Source organism: Acomys minous (genome assembly GCF_964271855.1).
Source record: "Acomys minous genome assembly, chromosome: 2".
Classification (NCBI taxonomy): domain Eukaryota; kingdom Metazoa; phylum Chordata; class Mammalia; order Rodentia; family Muridae; genus Acomys; species Acomys minous.
The window spans coordinates 58,385,583-58,400,666 of NC_140484.1; the positions used below are offsets into that span (position 1 = coordinate 58,385,583).

At 48.0% G+C, this 15,084-nt stretch overlaps 2 protein-coding genes across 2 annotated transcripts; one reads left to right on the forward strand and one right to left on the reverse strand.

Moving 5' to 3' along the window:
* Nucleotides 1-1,389: 1,389 nt before the first annotated feature.
* LOC311592117 (cytochrome c oxidase subunit 8B, mitochondrial-like) lies at nt 1,390-2,849 on the forward strand. Its single transcript, XM_084772101.1, has 2 exons — nt 1,390-1,590; nt 2,711-2,849. The coding sequence occupies exons 1-2, from the start codon at nt 1,480-1,482 to the stop codon at nt 2,810-2,812; spliced, it is 213 nt and encodes a 70-aa protein (XP_084628227.1). The 5' UTR covers nt 1,390-1,479; the 3' UTR covers nt 2,813-2,849.
* A 242-nt stretch (nt 2,850-3,091) lies between these two features.
* Nucleotides 3,092-15,067, reverse strand: PSMD13 (proteasome 26S subunit, non-ATPase 13). The gene is made up of 13 exons (XM_084772088.1): nt 14,886-15,067; nt 13,732-13,810; nt 11,100-11,134; nt 10,946-11,001; nt 10,646-10,689; nt 10,374-10,460; nt 8,641-8,812; nt 7,711-7,790; nt 7,507-7,632; nt 6,113-6,175; nt 4,282-4,362; nt 4,051-4,167; nt 3,092-3,529 (listed from the first exon to the last, which is right to left on the reverse strand). Exons 1-13 carry the CDS (start codon nt 14,978-14,980, stop codon nt 3,434-3,436), a joined length of 1,131 nt encoding a protein of 376 aa, XP_084628214.1. The 5' UTR covers nt 14,981-15,067; the 3' UTR covers nt 3,092-3,433.
* Between the last annotated feature and the right edge of the window lie 17 nt (nt 15,068-15,084).

The window sequence follows — 15,084 nt, forward strand, 5'->3', positions numbered from 1 at the left end:
GAACACGGAGTTCCTACCCTCTCGACATGCTTTAGTCAAGGGAGCACACAGTGGAGCAAGATATACTTCAGATGTCATTTGAACAAAGCTTCGTGACCTGGATACGTGGGATATGTGAGAAAAGAAGGGGTTGCTCAGTAAAAGCACTAGTGTGTGCTGACAATGTGCTATGTACATCACTCAGGCCTCGGCGCTATGGAGAAGGTAGCGTTTAGAGTCTGTTGGAGACTGCAGTGTAGGTGGTAATGATGGCTGCTTTATAGGAACTGTTGGAGACAACAAAGTAGAGATGTTTGAGGCTAGACTTTGGGAAGATGGGGAGCTTATCTTTTTGGGGTGTGGTGCTACTGCTGGGCTGGAAGCAGAGTATAAACTCTAGAGGAAATAGGGGGCTGTTGCCGCGGAAGGAACACTTCCGGGCCACAGAACTTGGCCCTGAGGTGGGGAGAGCTGTCAGTGCTTAGTCCGGCCCAGATGGAGACTGAGAAGCTGGCAGTGCTAAGGCAGACTGGTCCAGGGCAGAGGAGGTCTGGGGAGACCGGATGGCGACCCAAGAAGTTTGGTACCCACAGGTCAGAAAGAGACTCAGTGAGCTGGGAGGAAAGGCAGCCACCAAGCCAAGCAAGGCTGACACAGTGCTGGAAAACTGCCCTTCGCATTTGGTAGGAGTCAGTTGGGATAAGAGGACAGAGGCAGAACTGAGGAGCGCATGGAGGGGAGAGTTGGGTGTGCCTTGGGAGGAGGGCGACAGTCTTCTGGGGAGCACCAAGGCAAGTCTGAGGAGAAATGGATGGCACACTGTCTGCAGAGGCCAGAGTGCTAGGGCTCACCCAGCCTGGTGCCCTGACTGGGGACACAGGCCTGGGGTCAGGCATGGCTGCAGGCCACAGCTGGCACTCAGAAAGTGCCTACTCTGTGTTCTATTTTGTTCCTTTGAGGCCATTCAGCATGTAGAAACATGCGCCTCTCTGGAGAAACTCCTCAGCTACGCCTAGAACCTACGAAGGAGAGACTCAACACAACAGGGGCTACTGGCTCAAAGTAAACCATGTGAGAATGGGAAGGCCAGTCATTGGCCCAGGATCATTGCCATAACTTCGGTGCAGGTTGCATGGTTCTGTGTGGTTGACCAGTAAGATTTAAGATTTACTTTTAAAAGTATGTCACGTCTCTTGTACTTCAAGCCTAACTTTCCCAGACCTATCTCATTGAAAGATTTTTCTGCAAAGAAGTGAATCTTGCTCAGAATGGCCTACACCCTCTACCTGCATTTTGAGGGGCTCACAGCAAGCTCCCAGGGCAGACTGGCTCTCTCCCAGCTACCAGCAGGCATCCTTGCTGCCAAGTCTTGTGACAGGAGACAGCTGCAGTTCTCCACCCCAGCTATAAAAAGCCCTAACCAGCCAAGTGAACAGAGGACGCGCAGCGGCCACTCAGGGTACCTCTTTGGGGCCAAGGAAGGAGTGCGACCCGAGAATCATGCCCAGGCTCCCCCCTGTCCTGCAGCTGCTCCAAGTGACTGTGAAGCATACAGTGGTTCCCAAAGCCCACCTCTCAGCCAAACCAGCCAAAACCCCTACTTCCGCCATGGTAAGTAACTTCTAAGGTGGCATTTCCTGGGTTTTAGGGCAACAGGGAAGATTAAAGTGATAAAGAAAAGGTGAATGTGTTTTATGCCAATACAGTGTCTACGTGCCAGGAGAGGAGTTCTGGCACCACTGCCTGTGGGCCAGGCACCTAGAGGGCTACGTAAATGGTGAGGGGGTACTTTCCTCAGGCCTTACTTACCTCTGGCCAAGGTCAGCAGTGGCATGACTATGGGGCAGAGGTCAAGTGTGATACAGGGCTTATAGTAGCATGTGCTTATTCTATTCCAGTTATGGGGAAGGTGGGCTGCTCTGAGGGTGAAACTCAAACAGCAGCATCCTCAAGGACCCCGACATATAAAGTGTGTCTATCTTACATATGAATTAACCTAAGAACCAGGTCACTTGGTCACAGGCATGCAGCTATGACCCAGTCCACAGTAAGAGTCCCGTTCTAGGCCAAATTTGCTTACACTCAGGATTAATTGAGGTCAACAGAGAAGATGGTTTCCAATCAAGTACTGACTCAGCTTCAAGACGGAAAGCCTGGACAGAGGCCATATTTAGGGGGGGACTCAGGGTACCAGGCAGTCGATACCTCAGAATCCGGTTCTTTACATAAAGCTACTGAGAACACAGGGCTTCATGAGGCACCCACACAGGGCAGTGTCTGACCTCACCCAGCGTGGCGTCTGAGTGGGATTGCCCTGACATTGTTTATTGCAATGGAAATCTTAGCTGTTTTGCTATTGTTCTACATAGCGCCCTGGAACATGACTGTGGAGCACAGGAGCCGAGTACACCTCTGCCTCCCTGGGAGCTGCTTTAGCTAGGCAAGACCTTGGGCTCTGAAGGGCAAGGCCTTTTCTCCCGATTTCTGAGGTCATTCTCCCTGCCAAGGACTTGAGGCTGCCAAGCTCTCTGACACAGCAAAGCCTGTTTGCTTCCAAGCAGAAGGCTTGCCAACCTAGAGAGAGGGAGAGTAGCGGCAGTCATCTCCAGCCGGAGGGATGCTGAGGCCGAAGCCTGCACTACAGGGCTCTAAGGACAGGAGTCCCCTGCCCAGTGGCCAGGCCCAGTCTTTCTGGTGGCCAACAGATTCACGTTTGCTCTCCTTTCCGCAGGAGCAGGCCGTGGGGCTCGGTGTCACGTTTGTCGGCTTCCTGGTTCCCGCAGGGTGGATCTTATCCCACTTGGAGAGCTATAAGAAAAGCTCCATGGCATAAGGCAGCACAGCCCTCAACATTAAACTCGTCCATCGTGCTCGTGTCGATTCTTGTGCGTGCCCTAGTGATGCTAGGTGGTAAGTGTGAATGCCTGGGTCTGAGGAAGCACTGAAGAGGGCTGCAGAAAGCCCTCCCTGCCTCACAAGATAGAACTCACTTCTTCAGTTGCAGGCCTGGGCGTGGTGGTAGGGGAGCAGTAAGGCTAGCTCCCACCACTGCTTCCTTTCTTCAGGCATAGGACTGGCCAGGAAGCTAAGCCCAAAAACAGAAGCAACAACAGAACGAAGCAAAGGCATTTATTAAAGGAGCATTCTCAGACCACAATGGAGAAGGTGCACTAAGGTGGACTTGGGTGGAGACGACTCCGTCCCCATCCCCACCTGTGCCCTTCCTCATCACCCAGGCCTGGGGTCCCCCCTCCCACCCATGCAGGCTACAAAACGCCCCACACTGGAGCCTTCTCCTAGTAATCACACCCCACCAATGACAGATCTCTGCTTTATAGCAAGTACAGGTCCTACTCCTAGTAGGATCCCAATTCAAGTCAGATCTCTGCTGATAGTTTTAGGGGTCGAAGAATTGCCATGCGGGGTGTGGCAGGGTCTGCAGGACCCTGGGGCACTAGGTGAGGATGTCTTGGGCCTGGTGTTCCACCAGCATCTCCATGCTCTTCACATCAGTGCACCACAGCTCCAGGCGGTCCTTCATCCCCTTGATCTAAAGGCAAATCGGGATCACAGGGGTTTCAGGCTAGAAGGGAGCCACAGGCCCTGTGTGTGGTGCTAAATCTCTAGATCTTCTTGGGGAAATGCTAAGGGCAACAGAGCTGAAGGTAGAGGGCTGTGACGGGATCACTGTGCCAAGTCTCGTCACGAGGACATTCTAAAAACTCACATGAAAGAAAAAGAGTGGAGGAAATCACAAGATTAAATGTCCAGAAAATACGAGTGAGGATGTGGGATCAAGTCACAGAACCAGGAACACGTCTGACCAGAGTACCAATTTTCAGATTAGGAGGCATCACCAGCACAGCCACACCGTTGTCACGGTAAGCCTCTAAATGCAGGGCTCAGAGCCGGGAGTGCATTTCCTACAGCGGTATCTCTACAGCAGTAATCCCATCTGCAACACTCTGTGCAGAAAGCGTCTTCTTCCCAAATGGCTTCTGTCCACATAAAACCAGGACGGCACTGCTACAACCCACGCCCGTGACGTGGGCAGGGGCTCGGTCCCCTTACCTGCTGCAGGTCCAGCACGCGAGGCTGCACCCATGTCATATGCACCCGCTTGTCCACCTCGTCGATGCTGCCTCTCACCAGCCCCACCGACAGGGCCTTCATCACCAGCAGCTCCACCTGCGCAAGGGGCTTGCCTGAGCCGCGCTGGGAGCAGAGGGCTCGCCCAGGCCAGAACTCTGCTAGGCGTGGGGCAGCCCTGGGGCTCTGACACTCTAAGTCCAAGAACCATACCTTATTCACAGTGATTTTGGCACTTTTGGCAATTTCTTCAAAAGTGAGTTGTCTGTGGTTGGCAGGCCGTGTGAAAGTCATCTGAAAAACAAAACTATTTTTTCTAAGCAAAAGTGGTCAGAGAATTGGCTTTTTAAGTTTTTTTGTTGTTGTTGTTTTGTTTTGTTTTTTGGTCAGGGATGGAGATAGCTTAGCAGTTAAGAGCAGAGGCTGCTCTTCCAGAGGATTCAAATTCAATTCCCAGCACCAACATGGCAGTTCACAACTGTCCGTAACTCCAGCTCCATGGGATCTGACACCCTCACACAGACATACATGCCACACATGCAGGTGCAGGCAAAACACCAATGCATGTAAAATATAAATAAATCATTAAAAAAGTCTCCAGCCTCTGGCTATTATAAATAAAGCTGCTAAGAACATAGTTGAGCAAGTGTCCTTGTGGTATGGTGGCTGGGAGGTGGGGGTGGGGACAAGAAGGGTCAGGTGTGGGGAGGACAGAGGGAGAGAATACTGGGAGGAACAATTGGAATCAGAGGCCATCTCAGGAACGAGCTAGAAACTAACACAATGGAAACTCCCAGGAATCGATAAGGGTGACCCTAGCTAAGACTTCTAGCACGGGGGCTTGGAGCCTGAAGAAGCCATCTCCTGTAAGCAGGCGAGACTTCCAAGGGAGGGAATGGGATACCAAACCAGCCGCAAAACCTTTGACCTACAATTTGTCCTGTCAACAAGATGTGCTGGGGTAAAGGTGATGCGGAAATTGTGACAGTGGCCAATCAATGAGCCGTCCAGCTGGAGACCCATGCCATGAGAAGAAAGCCCATCGGGCCAGGAGCCAGAGGCTGGATAGCCCAGAGACCCAGGAGAGAGCCAAACAGAAATGGAGAAAATAAAGTCAATGAAATGATTCCTAAAGATGTTCTACTACACTCATAGACTGGCATCTAGGCCAATTGTCATCAGAGAGGCTTCACCCAACAACTGATGAAAACAGATACAGAGACTCACAGTCAAATATTAGGCGGAGCTGAGGGACTACTGCAGGAAGAGGGGAAGGAGCGTAGGAGCCAGAGGGGTCAAAGACACCACAAGAAAACCTACAGAATCAACCAACCTGCACCTAGAGGGGCCACAGAGACGGAACTACCAACCAGGGAGCCTACATGACACTGACCTGGGCCTCTGGACATGTGTGACAGTTGTGTAGCTTGGTATTCTTGTGGGACTGTTAACAGTGGGAGCAGGGGGTGTCTCTAACTCTGCTGCCTGGCTTTGGGACCCTTTCTCCACACTGGGTTGCCTTATCTAGCCTTAATAGAAGAGGTGCCTACTCTTACTGCAACTTTATATGCCATAGCTGGTGATATCCATGGCGGCTGGCCGTTTTCTGAAGAGAAATGGAGGAGTGAATGGGGGAGGGGAGAGGGAAAGTGGGAGGGGACTGAGAGGCGAAACTGCTGTCCAGATGTAAAATAAATTAAAAAGTATATATAGAGAAGAGGGGGGTGGGGTGGGGTGAGGGACATGGTTCAGTGGGTAATGCCTTGCTATCAAGCCTGGCAACCCAGATTCGATCCTCAGAACCCATGAGGCAGCAGGGGAGAGAAATGCTCTCATTTTCTGTACTTCTCTCCCACAAAAGAATAAATGTTAAAAAAAAAAAAAAAAAAAAAGGTAAGATCCAAATTCAAACTTAAATGAGCAAAGGCAGAAAGAGAAAACAGCCAGAGCGGAGCCTGAGAAGAGGCTGGACAGCGCATGGGGCCTAGCTGGTTCAAGAGCACTGCTCAAGTCCTGGGGTCAGGGATTTCTGGGTGCTTCTTACCTCCATAAGGCACAACAGCTGGATCTTCCTCAGAAGCTGGGTCTCGTTGGCTGCTAAGTCAGGCTGTGAGGTGCAGAAACAGAAGCATGGGTTCTGAGACTCTACTACAGGTCAGACTACAAGACAGTGGGCAAGCCTGAGCACTTTACACTGCGGCTAGCTGAGCCTTACTGATGGTTCCAAGTGATAATAAACCCTTTTATCTCTGAATTTAAAGGAGAAACAGACTAGTCAGGCATGGTCCCACACACCTGTAATCCTAGCACTTGGGAGGCAGAGGCAGGCGGATCTCTGAGTTCGAGGCCAGTCTGGCTACAAAGTGAGTCCAGGACAGCCAGGGCTACTCAGAAAAACCGTGTCTCAAAAAACAAAACAAAACAAAAACAAACAAGAAGAGGAAGAGGATAAGGGGGAGGAGGAGGAAGAGCAAGAGCAAGAAGAGAAGAAGGAGGAGGAGGAGAAGGAAGAGGAGGAGGAGGAGGAGGAGGAGGAGGAGAAGAAACAGATTAATAGGCTGTCTCTCAAGTGTATGAAACGAGATTTATTCTCATGTTACTGACAACATGAACTGGTACCTCAAGACTCTTGGTGGAGGCACCACCAGTAAAGAACAAGTCTTGCGCCTTGAAAAGTGTTGAGTGGCACTGGCTGTGCGAACACAGTCTGCTGAAAGTGCCTAAGGCCTAGTGACTTGTGCTGAGTCAAAACAGTCAGTGACTAATTTACAACATAAAATCTCACTGTGGCTCATCTTTTTGGATGTCTGCAGCTGGCATGATGCCACACCTGTGGTTCCGGTGCTGTGGATAAGGCAAGAGGATCACTGGCGCCTAGAGTTCAAGGCAAGCCAGAACATGGGAGACCATGCCTCAGAATAAAAACAAAACAGGTTACATTCTGCCATGGAAAGTCCCAGCAGGGACATCTGTGCAGATATCCCTGGATCTTTTTGTTTCTTATGATTTGCTACAGCAAGCTAGTCTGTCTGTCTGTCTGTCTGTCTGTCTGTCTGTCTGTCTGTCTCCCTCTCTCTCTCTCTCGCTGTTCCCCTGCATCTCTTCACTCATTCAAGATTACAGACATGGTGAGAGCAGAACGGGATTCAGTGGAGAAAGAATTGGGAAAATAACAAATTCTCTCCAAAAAACCAAAAAGATTACGGACATGGCTTCCTCTGGGAGGTCTACAGTGCCCCTTCCCTCACACAGAGAAACACACTGTGTTTTTATGACTAGCACTGCGGTGACCCAGACTCCTAACGGCCTGTTTCTGGGATAGGAAGCCTGGCCTACCCATGTCCGGCCTGTGCATAGAACCCCCTGGGCATCTGGTGTGTGTAGGGAGGAGGCTTAGTGAATCCTTGTGGAAGAGCAGTCCCGGGCACCTGAACCCACCTGCTGGCCCCAGGCTGCCTTCAGGGTCTGGAACCTATCCACGTCACCACTATTGAAAGCGTACAGCGTGTCAATCAGCCACTGCCGGTCGGTGCTCCTCAGTGACTCCAGCACAGGGTGCATGAGCTGTGGGCACAGAGACAGTAAGCTGGCACAAGTCAGACTTTCCTCCTCCCTACACTGTTAAGTGTCAGGCCAACTTACAAGTTCTCCAAAGTTGAAAACGCCCTCGCCGAGAAGTCCAGCAAGCCCCAGCGTGAAGGCTCTCTCCTGTTGCTCTGACACTACAAAATGACACAGCCAGTCACAGCCAGGCTCATGTGGCTCTACAAAGCTCATCACTTTCAGAATGTTGCTGCACCAAACCTCAGCATGAGCTATTCTTCAAAAGCACTGGCATTCAGGCTAGCCCAGGAGCCACGTACGTGAACTTGCTTACACTGTTGATAGACAGATGGGTGCAGTCTCTTCACTGGTCAGCTTATACTACTTCCTGGAATAGTAAGATCCTTTACTCCCACCTTCACCCCTGCCACCCAACTGTCTCATGGTTCAACAGTCTACAGCTCTTTAGGCTGGATGAATCTGCTTTCTCTTTTCTTGGCCGCAGCAGCTGCTTTTCTGATATAGTTCTGTTGAAATGCAGTAAGCAAAGCCTTCTCCGCATCTTTAGGAGTTGCCAGTCTCCTTATCACCAAGAGCACATGCACGAAAACAGTGCAAAATGTCTTCAAACACACTCTCCTTATTTTCACCAAAACTCTGTGGTTACTTTTCCTTCCATCTTTAGATTCTCAAAACTCTGTAATTTATCCTCCCAGGCATGAACTCCTTTTAGAGCAAAGGTCTCAGCTATGGGGACATCACACGCCCTTCATCCTGTCTACAGGGTTGGAGAGGCACATCACTACAGCACCTACAGGATCAGGATTAGCTACTAATATGGACCTGCAGAAGAGGGCAGTGACGGGGGAAGGTGAGCCTGCATGGGATTTGAATCAACCCTGGAGACAAATACTCTAAAAACCTACACAAAGCTGTTCACTTTAAGACCTACTCCTTTCCGCACCTCACAGCCGCTGTGCTCAGCTATAGGCCCCCTGAACACTGAGAACTGTGAGGGCCCTGTGTTACCTGGCAGATTCTTGATGTCGACACAGCCCAGAAACCGTAGAGCATCTTTGTAGTAGGACGTGTGGTTTCCGATTGTTTGATAGTATTTACTGGAGAGATCATAGAACCGACTGTGAACTGATGTCACACCAGGGAGGTTGTTCAGCATCTCTTCAACGTCTTCAATGGTTTCCTACACACAAGAAGTGAAATTGTCTTCCACCTTAAAAGATCTTGAATGTAACAAAAAGATGGAAAGTCTAAGCTACCAAGGCAAAGACTGATAACATTAGTTAGACTGACTACACTAAAATGGAAAATCCTGGTTCATCCAAAGCACAGGAAAAAAATACAACAGGCTATAGACTAGCAAAGATGTAACTCCACATCCTGCAGGGGTAATGAGCAAGAAAATACGAAGAGCCGGGTGCAGGGTGCACGCCTGTGATCCCAGCACTCAGGGAGGCAGAGGCAGGCTGATCTCTGAGTTTGAGGCCAGCCTGGTCTACAAAGCAAGTCCAGGACAGTCAAAGCTACATAGAGGAACCCTGTCTTGAAAAACCAAAAGGAGAGAAAGAAAGAAAATATAAAGGACACAGTAGAAAAAGTATTAACAGGCAATTAACAGCAGTAGAGATGTGAATGGAGTCGCTGGTAAACACCAACAACCGAGAGCCTGAGAGGTGCCTATAAGGTTCTGTAGAACACGTCACACTGCCACTTCACAAGCACAGGCAGGGGACTGCCCACGCAGGGGAGCCTGGGCAGAGAGCGCTAACATGAACAGCACTTGTGATACAAAAAATGGTCTCAGTCCTTTCGCAGGAGAACAGATACATATGCTATAAAACATGTATACAATGGGACACCACACAGGGCAAGAATGGTCTACACATATCAAGTCACAAATCTGGCTAGGGAAGACTACGGTGTATATATATATTTATCATCTGAGAGGATCTAGAATCACCTAGGAGACAACCTCTGGGATGCTTGTGAGGGACTTCTAGATTGGGTAACTGAGGTTGAGAGACCCACCCTAAATGTGGGCACCAACTAAACCAAAATGAAAGCACATGCAGTCTCTAGATAGACGAGGTGGACACTGACACTATTATGTTAGCCTCACTGCTACCTCTATGTATGCCTGTCTCCCAAACTGGGCAAAAGTGAAAAGAGGACAAATGGGGCTGAAGAGATGGCCTCGCAGTTAGGAGTAGCTGCTGTTTTTGTAGGGGACCTGGGTTCAGTTCCTGGAACCCACATGGCAGCAGATGTCTGGCTGTAATTCCAGCTCCAGAGGATGCAATGCCCTTGTCAGGCCTCCACGGGCCCCGCGCACACACGGTGCACAGACATAAGTGCAGGCACGCCCCAAGACACACAAGCAGACAGAAATCCTCAACAACTCAAGAGGATGAAGAGAACAGAGATGCGGTGCCTGTCATCATGAGCGCCCAGACTTCGCACACTCAAGTCCTGACTGGATGGACAGCTGTGGTCACACAGGGAACACTCTTTGTTTAAGAGTAAACGTCTTATCAGCCACTTAACCTTGAATGGGAAAACCAAACCAAACCCCAAACCAACCAAACCAAACCAACTAACCAACCACACAGGCGGGTGGAATATATAAGACAAAGGTGGCAGCAGGTAAACAAGGAGAAATCTAGGTTAAAATGTTCCCCCTATAACTTAAAATATTTAAAAGAAACAGCCGACGAGGTTGACCGTGTGCATCACGATGCGCTCACCTTCGTAGCTTGTAGATCCCCAACGTTTAGTTTTAGAGCTCCGATGGCTGTTTTACACAAGATTACTGCTTCATCACTACTTTTTACCTGAAGAGATTAAAAAAACAAAACAAAACAAGGGAACCTCAGAAATGTAGGTAGCAAACGTGCAGAGCAGGCTGCTCCCTAGGCACTGACTTGACCCTGAGACCAAGAACATGGCTTCCAAAGGTGTAGACATAAATTATAAATCACATATATACCAGAAAATGCTTTTCATGCTTCATACTCACCTTCTCACGAGTCTTTTCCAGAAAAGTAAGAGCCACATTAGGATCTAGAATAGAAACAAGAACAAAGTCAGACGCACCAGCAGCAGCTTTTTAAGCAGTTAAGACGTCTTTAGGCAAGATAATCAGTAAGATTTTCTCTCTCCGTTTATGACAAACGTCTCATACATAATGTACCCCATGCTGTTGTGGGACTATGTAACTCAGGCTGCGCTCACTGCCTCCCTCAGTGCTGGGATTACAAGTGTGCACCACCAAAGCTGGCCAATTTTGTATTTTCTATTATGAAACAAACAGGCTTACCAGCCATCTGTCTAACCACATGGAGAATTATTTCTACCAAGGACAAAGGGTTTACCCTGAAATAAAAAACATCAGTGTTTGAGTGTTAAAAAGCATTAATGTATCTATTTTCAAGTTAAAAAAAAAAAAGAAAAGACTGACCAAAGGGGATTACCTGTGTTCAAATTCACTGATGAAGTTTTCATAAAGCTGCAAAACCAAAGATGGACAGTTAGTACGGCATGAGCCTGACTCTGAGCAGCCAGACTCCTAAAGCTGCCTCTAGCTAGAAAGGCAGCACTAAGACTGCCAAGTGCAAGTCTGCAAACCACGAAACCCATCACATAGGAAGCAAGCACCACCCCAATCTTAGTTGAGCGATGGGAGAACCCTAGCAGGGCTTATTTGAGCCCACGTAAATGATCAGTAATGAATTATTGAAAAAAACAAAAACAAAAACAAAAAACAAACAACCCAGAGCTCTTGGCTTTGAGAACGCGAACACTGGTCTGTAAGAATCTCCTAAATAGCTGGGCATGGAGGAGCACACCTTTAATCCAGCACTGGGGAAGCAGAGGCAGGTAGAGCTCTCTGAAATTGAGGCCAGTCTGTTTTACAGAGCTAGTTCCAGGTCACCTAGGGCTACACAGAGACTCTATATATTAAATAATAATAATAATAAAAACAAACAAATAAAAATATCCTAAATACCAGTTCCTACATTCTTCCTCCAAGGTGCTTCTAGTACACAGCTAGATCAGTGTAAAGTGTTGCTAATCAAACAGAATAGTGCTCCTTCAGAATTCAGAAAGCTGTGCGCTTTCTATAGGCCTATATTGCCATGTCTCTCAGCCACTCAGCACACGAGTACCTCCTTAGACACTAGACCAGTACTAAGGACACACCATGTGGGGCAATTGCTGAGCTTCCAAGATGCTCCTAGACTACTAGAGAAGAAGAGACAAACAAATGACAATATTTTTATTTTAAGAAACAGAAAGAAGCTGGATATGGTGGCACACACCCGTAATCCCAGCACACGGGGAGGCAGAGGCAGGTGGATCTCTGTGAGAGTTCAAGGCCAGCCTGGTCTACAAAGCTAGTCCAGGACAGCCAAGGCTACACAGAGAAACCCTGTCTTGAAAAACAAAAGCAAACAAACAAAAAGAAACAGATAGGGGCTGGAGAAGTGGCTAGGTAGCTAGGAGCACCTGCTGCTGGTGCAGAGATCCAGGTCCAGGTCTCAGTACCCACACGATGGTTCACAACCACCTGTGACACCTGCTCTGGTGGAGCTAATGCTGTCTAACATCTGCAGGCACCAAGCACGCCCATGGTGCGTATGAAGGCAAGACATTCTTAAACACAAAATAAAACAAATACCTCCTCAAAAAGAAGCAAGGATGGGGCGGGGACATATCAGCTAAAGATTAGAAAGCAAAAGATAAATATGAACTACAGATCACTATGATATAGAACATACAGTGCGTCTGATTTATTATTTTTCACATAATCTGGAAGACAGAATACTCAGCACAATTTTTAGGCTTACAAACGACTGCAATTTCTTAAGGCTAGTAAAATGTCAAACTGGTAAGCAGTAACCATAAGAAAACCTTACAACCCCAGGAGGTGAGGTAGAAAGTGGTAAGCTTCATTGTGAGCATCATAATGTATCCAGGACAATTAACTCAAGCTACAATTATACGCTAACTATCCTTTTCACATTCAGATGATAAAGGGACCGATTTCAGAAAAGAGGCTTCCGGTGAGAAAATTCATAGGTATTCCTCAGGGAATCTGATCAAGTATGGGAAAGTGTGTCTTTTTTTTTTCCCTTTCTTCTGCTGACATTTTAAAAGTGCTCCTATTACAGAGACAACACAGCACGCAGTACCCCCTCCAACCCTCTCACCTTCAACTGAAGAGACAGTCTATTTTCTATACTACTCTGGACAGAAATCTCTGGGCAAGTGGAACCCACGAGTGTGGACGGGCTAGGAGAGCTGGGAAGTGAGGGGAGCCATTTAAACAGTCTCTCTCCCTCCTCTTCCTCCTCCTGTGGAAGCCAGGGTGGTCTTGAACTAAGGATCTTTTAGCCTCAAGTTTCTAAGTGCTAAGATTATAGGTGTGCTGCGGGTCCAGGGTCTTTGTTTTTCCATGGTGTTGTGTAAGATACACAGGGCCTTGTAGATGTTAAGCCATGTTCCTAGCTCTAGTCTAAACTTTAAAAAAGAGAGTCTGTTTCAGTGTTGTGGATTATTAGCTGTAACATGTGATGATTTATCTGTCTAATACTACACCAAAAAACAGACATAGAAGTACTTTCTCAGTGCTCAATAGTTGCTGAAAAGATGCAGCTCATTGCGACCATAGTAAAGCCCATTTTTTTGACTTTAAAAGTCCATCAGCAGAGCCAGGCACGGTAGTGCATGTCTCTAGGGGCAGCACTTGGGAGGCCAAGGCTGGTGGACTGTGAATTTGATCCCAGCCTGGTCTATACACTAAGTTCCAGGTCAATCAGTGAGATACTTTCTCAAACCAACCAACCAACCAAAACCTATGAGCAGTGGCTGGAGAGATGGCTCAGTGACAGTTAAGAACATTTTGAAAACTCTAATTGGGTTCCTAGCGTATACACAAGGTGGCTCACAACTGCCTGCAACCCCTTAGGCATGCGCACATGCACACAAGTGCGCGCGCACACACACATACACACACTCATCTCTTTCATACACACATACAATAATAATTAAAGCCTGTGAGTATACCCAACATAATCTGGTCTAGTGTGGCTAAGTCATTACCTTAATGAGACCATCTCCTTGTGCAAAGCAAGGGTCCTGCACAAAATCAAGGACCTGAAGGGTCAGCTGATGCCACAACCTAAAAAACAAAAAGCCCTTCAGACCCACAAACTAATGTGAAGTAACAGACGCCTTCAGCCTTGATGGTCCCCTCAAACATCAGTGCTACCCAGGTCTCAGTGCACAGTAGTTAAAGCAAGTGCTAACTAATTCAAGCTCATTTCTACACCTTGGTCACGTATCCTCAAAACTCAGTTTTCTTAGGTAACGACGGAGAACATTTTTGAGGCTGCTCTAATACTCACTATGAGTGCCAGCTGGAAGACCTGTGGAATTCTACAGCTATATTTTGAACTCCATACTTATTAGTTGAATATCTTGTGGAGAGACAGAAAACTGATATTCAGCCTCCTCATCTGTTAATGGGATGTCAGAAGGATGAAATAAGCCAATACTTAGAACAAACCAATATACAAACCTTTATGATATCGACACAGCGCATTTCACACCAAGACTAAAGGCTAATGTTTAATAATGCTTTGAAAAATACAAAATGTTACCCCATAAAAACAGTTATGTACTAAACACTGAAAATTTTCTCTTGAAAACACTAATAGTAGAAAACTGCTGAACACCATCAAACCACATGAATATTTGCGTAGAAAGGTTTTGTGTTTCTTCATGAGAACGCTCAGTGTCACTAATGTTCTTAAGTTTATCCTGTTTCCAAACAAACTGAAACACTAAGATCTGGCAAAAAAAAAAAAAGCCAATATGAAACACAACAGAAAATAGGGGCAGTAGGAGATGAATCAATGGTTCATGGTACAGTCAAGAAGAAATTACAAGTTGTAGACAACCACACTACAGCTTAGTACAAGTTACCAGGGTCACCCTAGCCTCAAAACTATTTGCATGTTTGAACTAAGCTGGCATCACAGGCCAACTCGGGCCCCGCTTTACTTAAGAACACACGGAAGACAAAGCTTAGCAACCTGTCATAGCCGGCAAGGCTGGAAAGCAGAGTCTAGATTCAGGACCCTGCCTAGGCTAGGCTGTCGACCCTTTTCTTCCACATCCCCGACCCTCGAGACTGCCCGGAGACTTCTGGCCCTCTCACAGCTCTCTCCCTCCCGCCCCGCCTCGGAGCTCACTTCTTCGTGTACAGCTCTTCCAAACGGTGCCAAACGGCGGCCTGGCCCGGCCCGGAGCTCTGACTCTGCTGTAAGAAGGCCGGCACATCCTTCATGATTGCAGTCCTGGGAACAGAAACACCTAGCAGTCGGAACCGGCAGGGATGGCGGGCGGAAGTGCTCACTCACTTCCGTCACCGCGTCGCGCGAGGCACGCCGG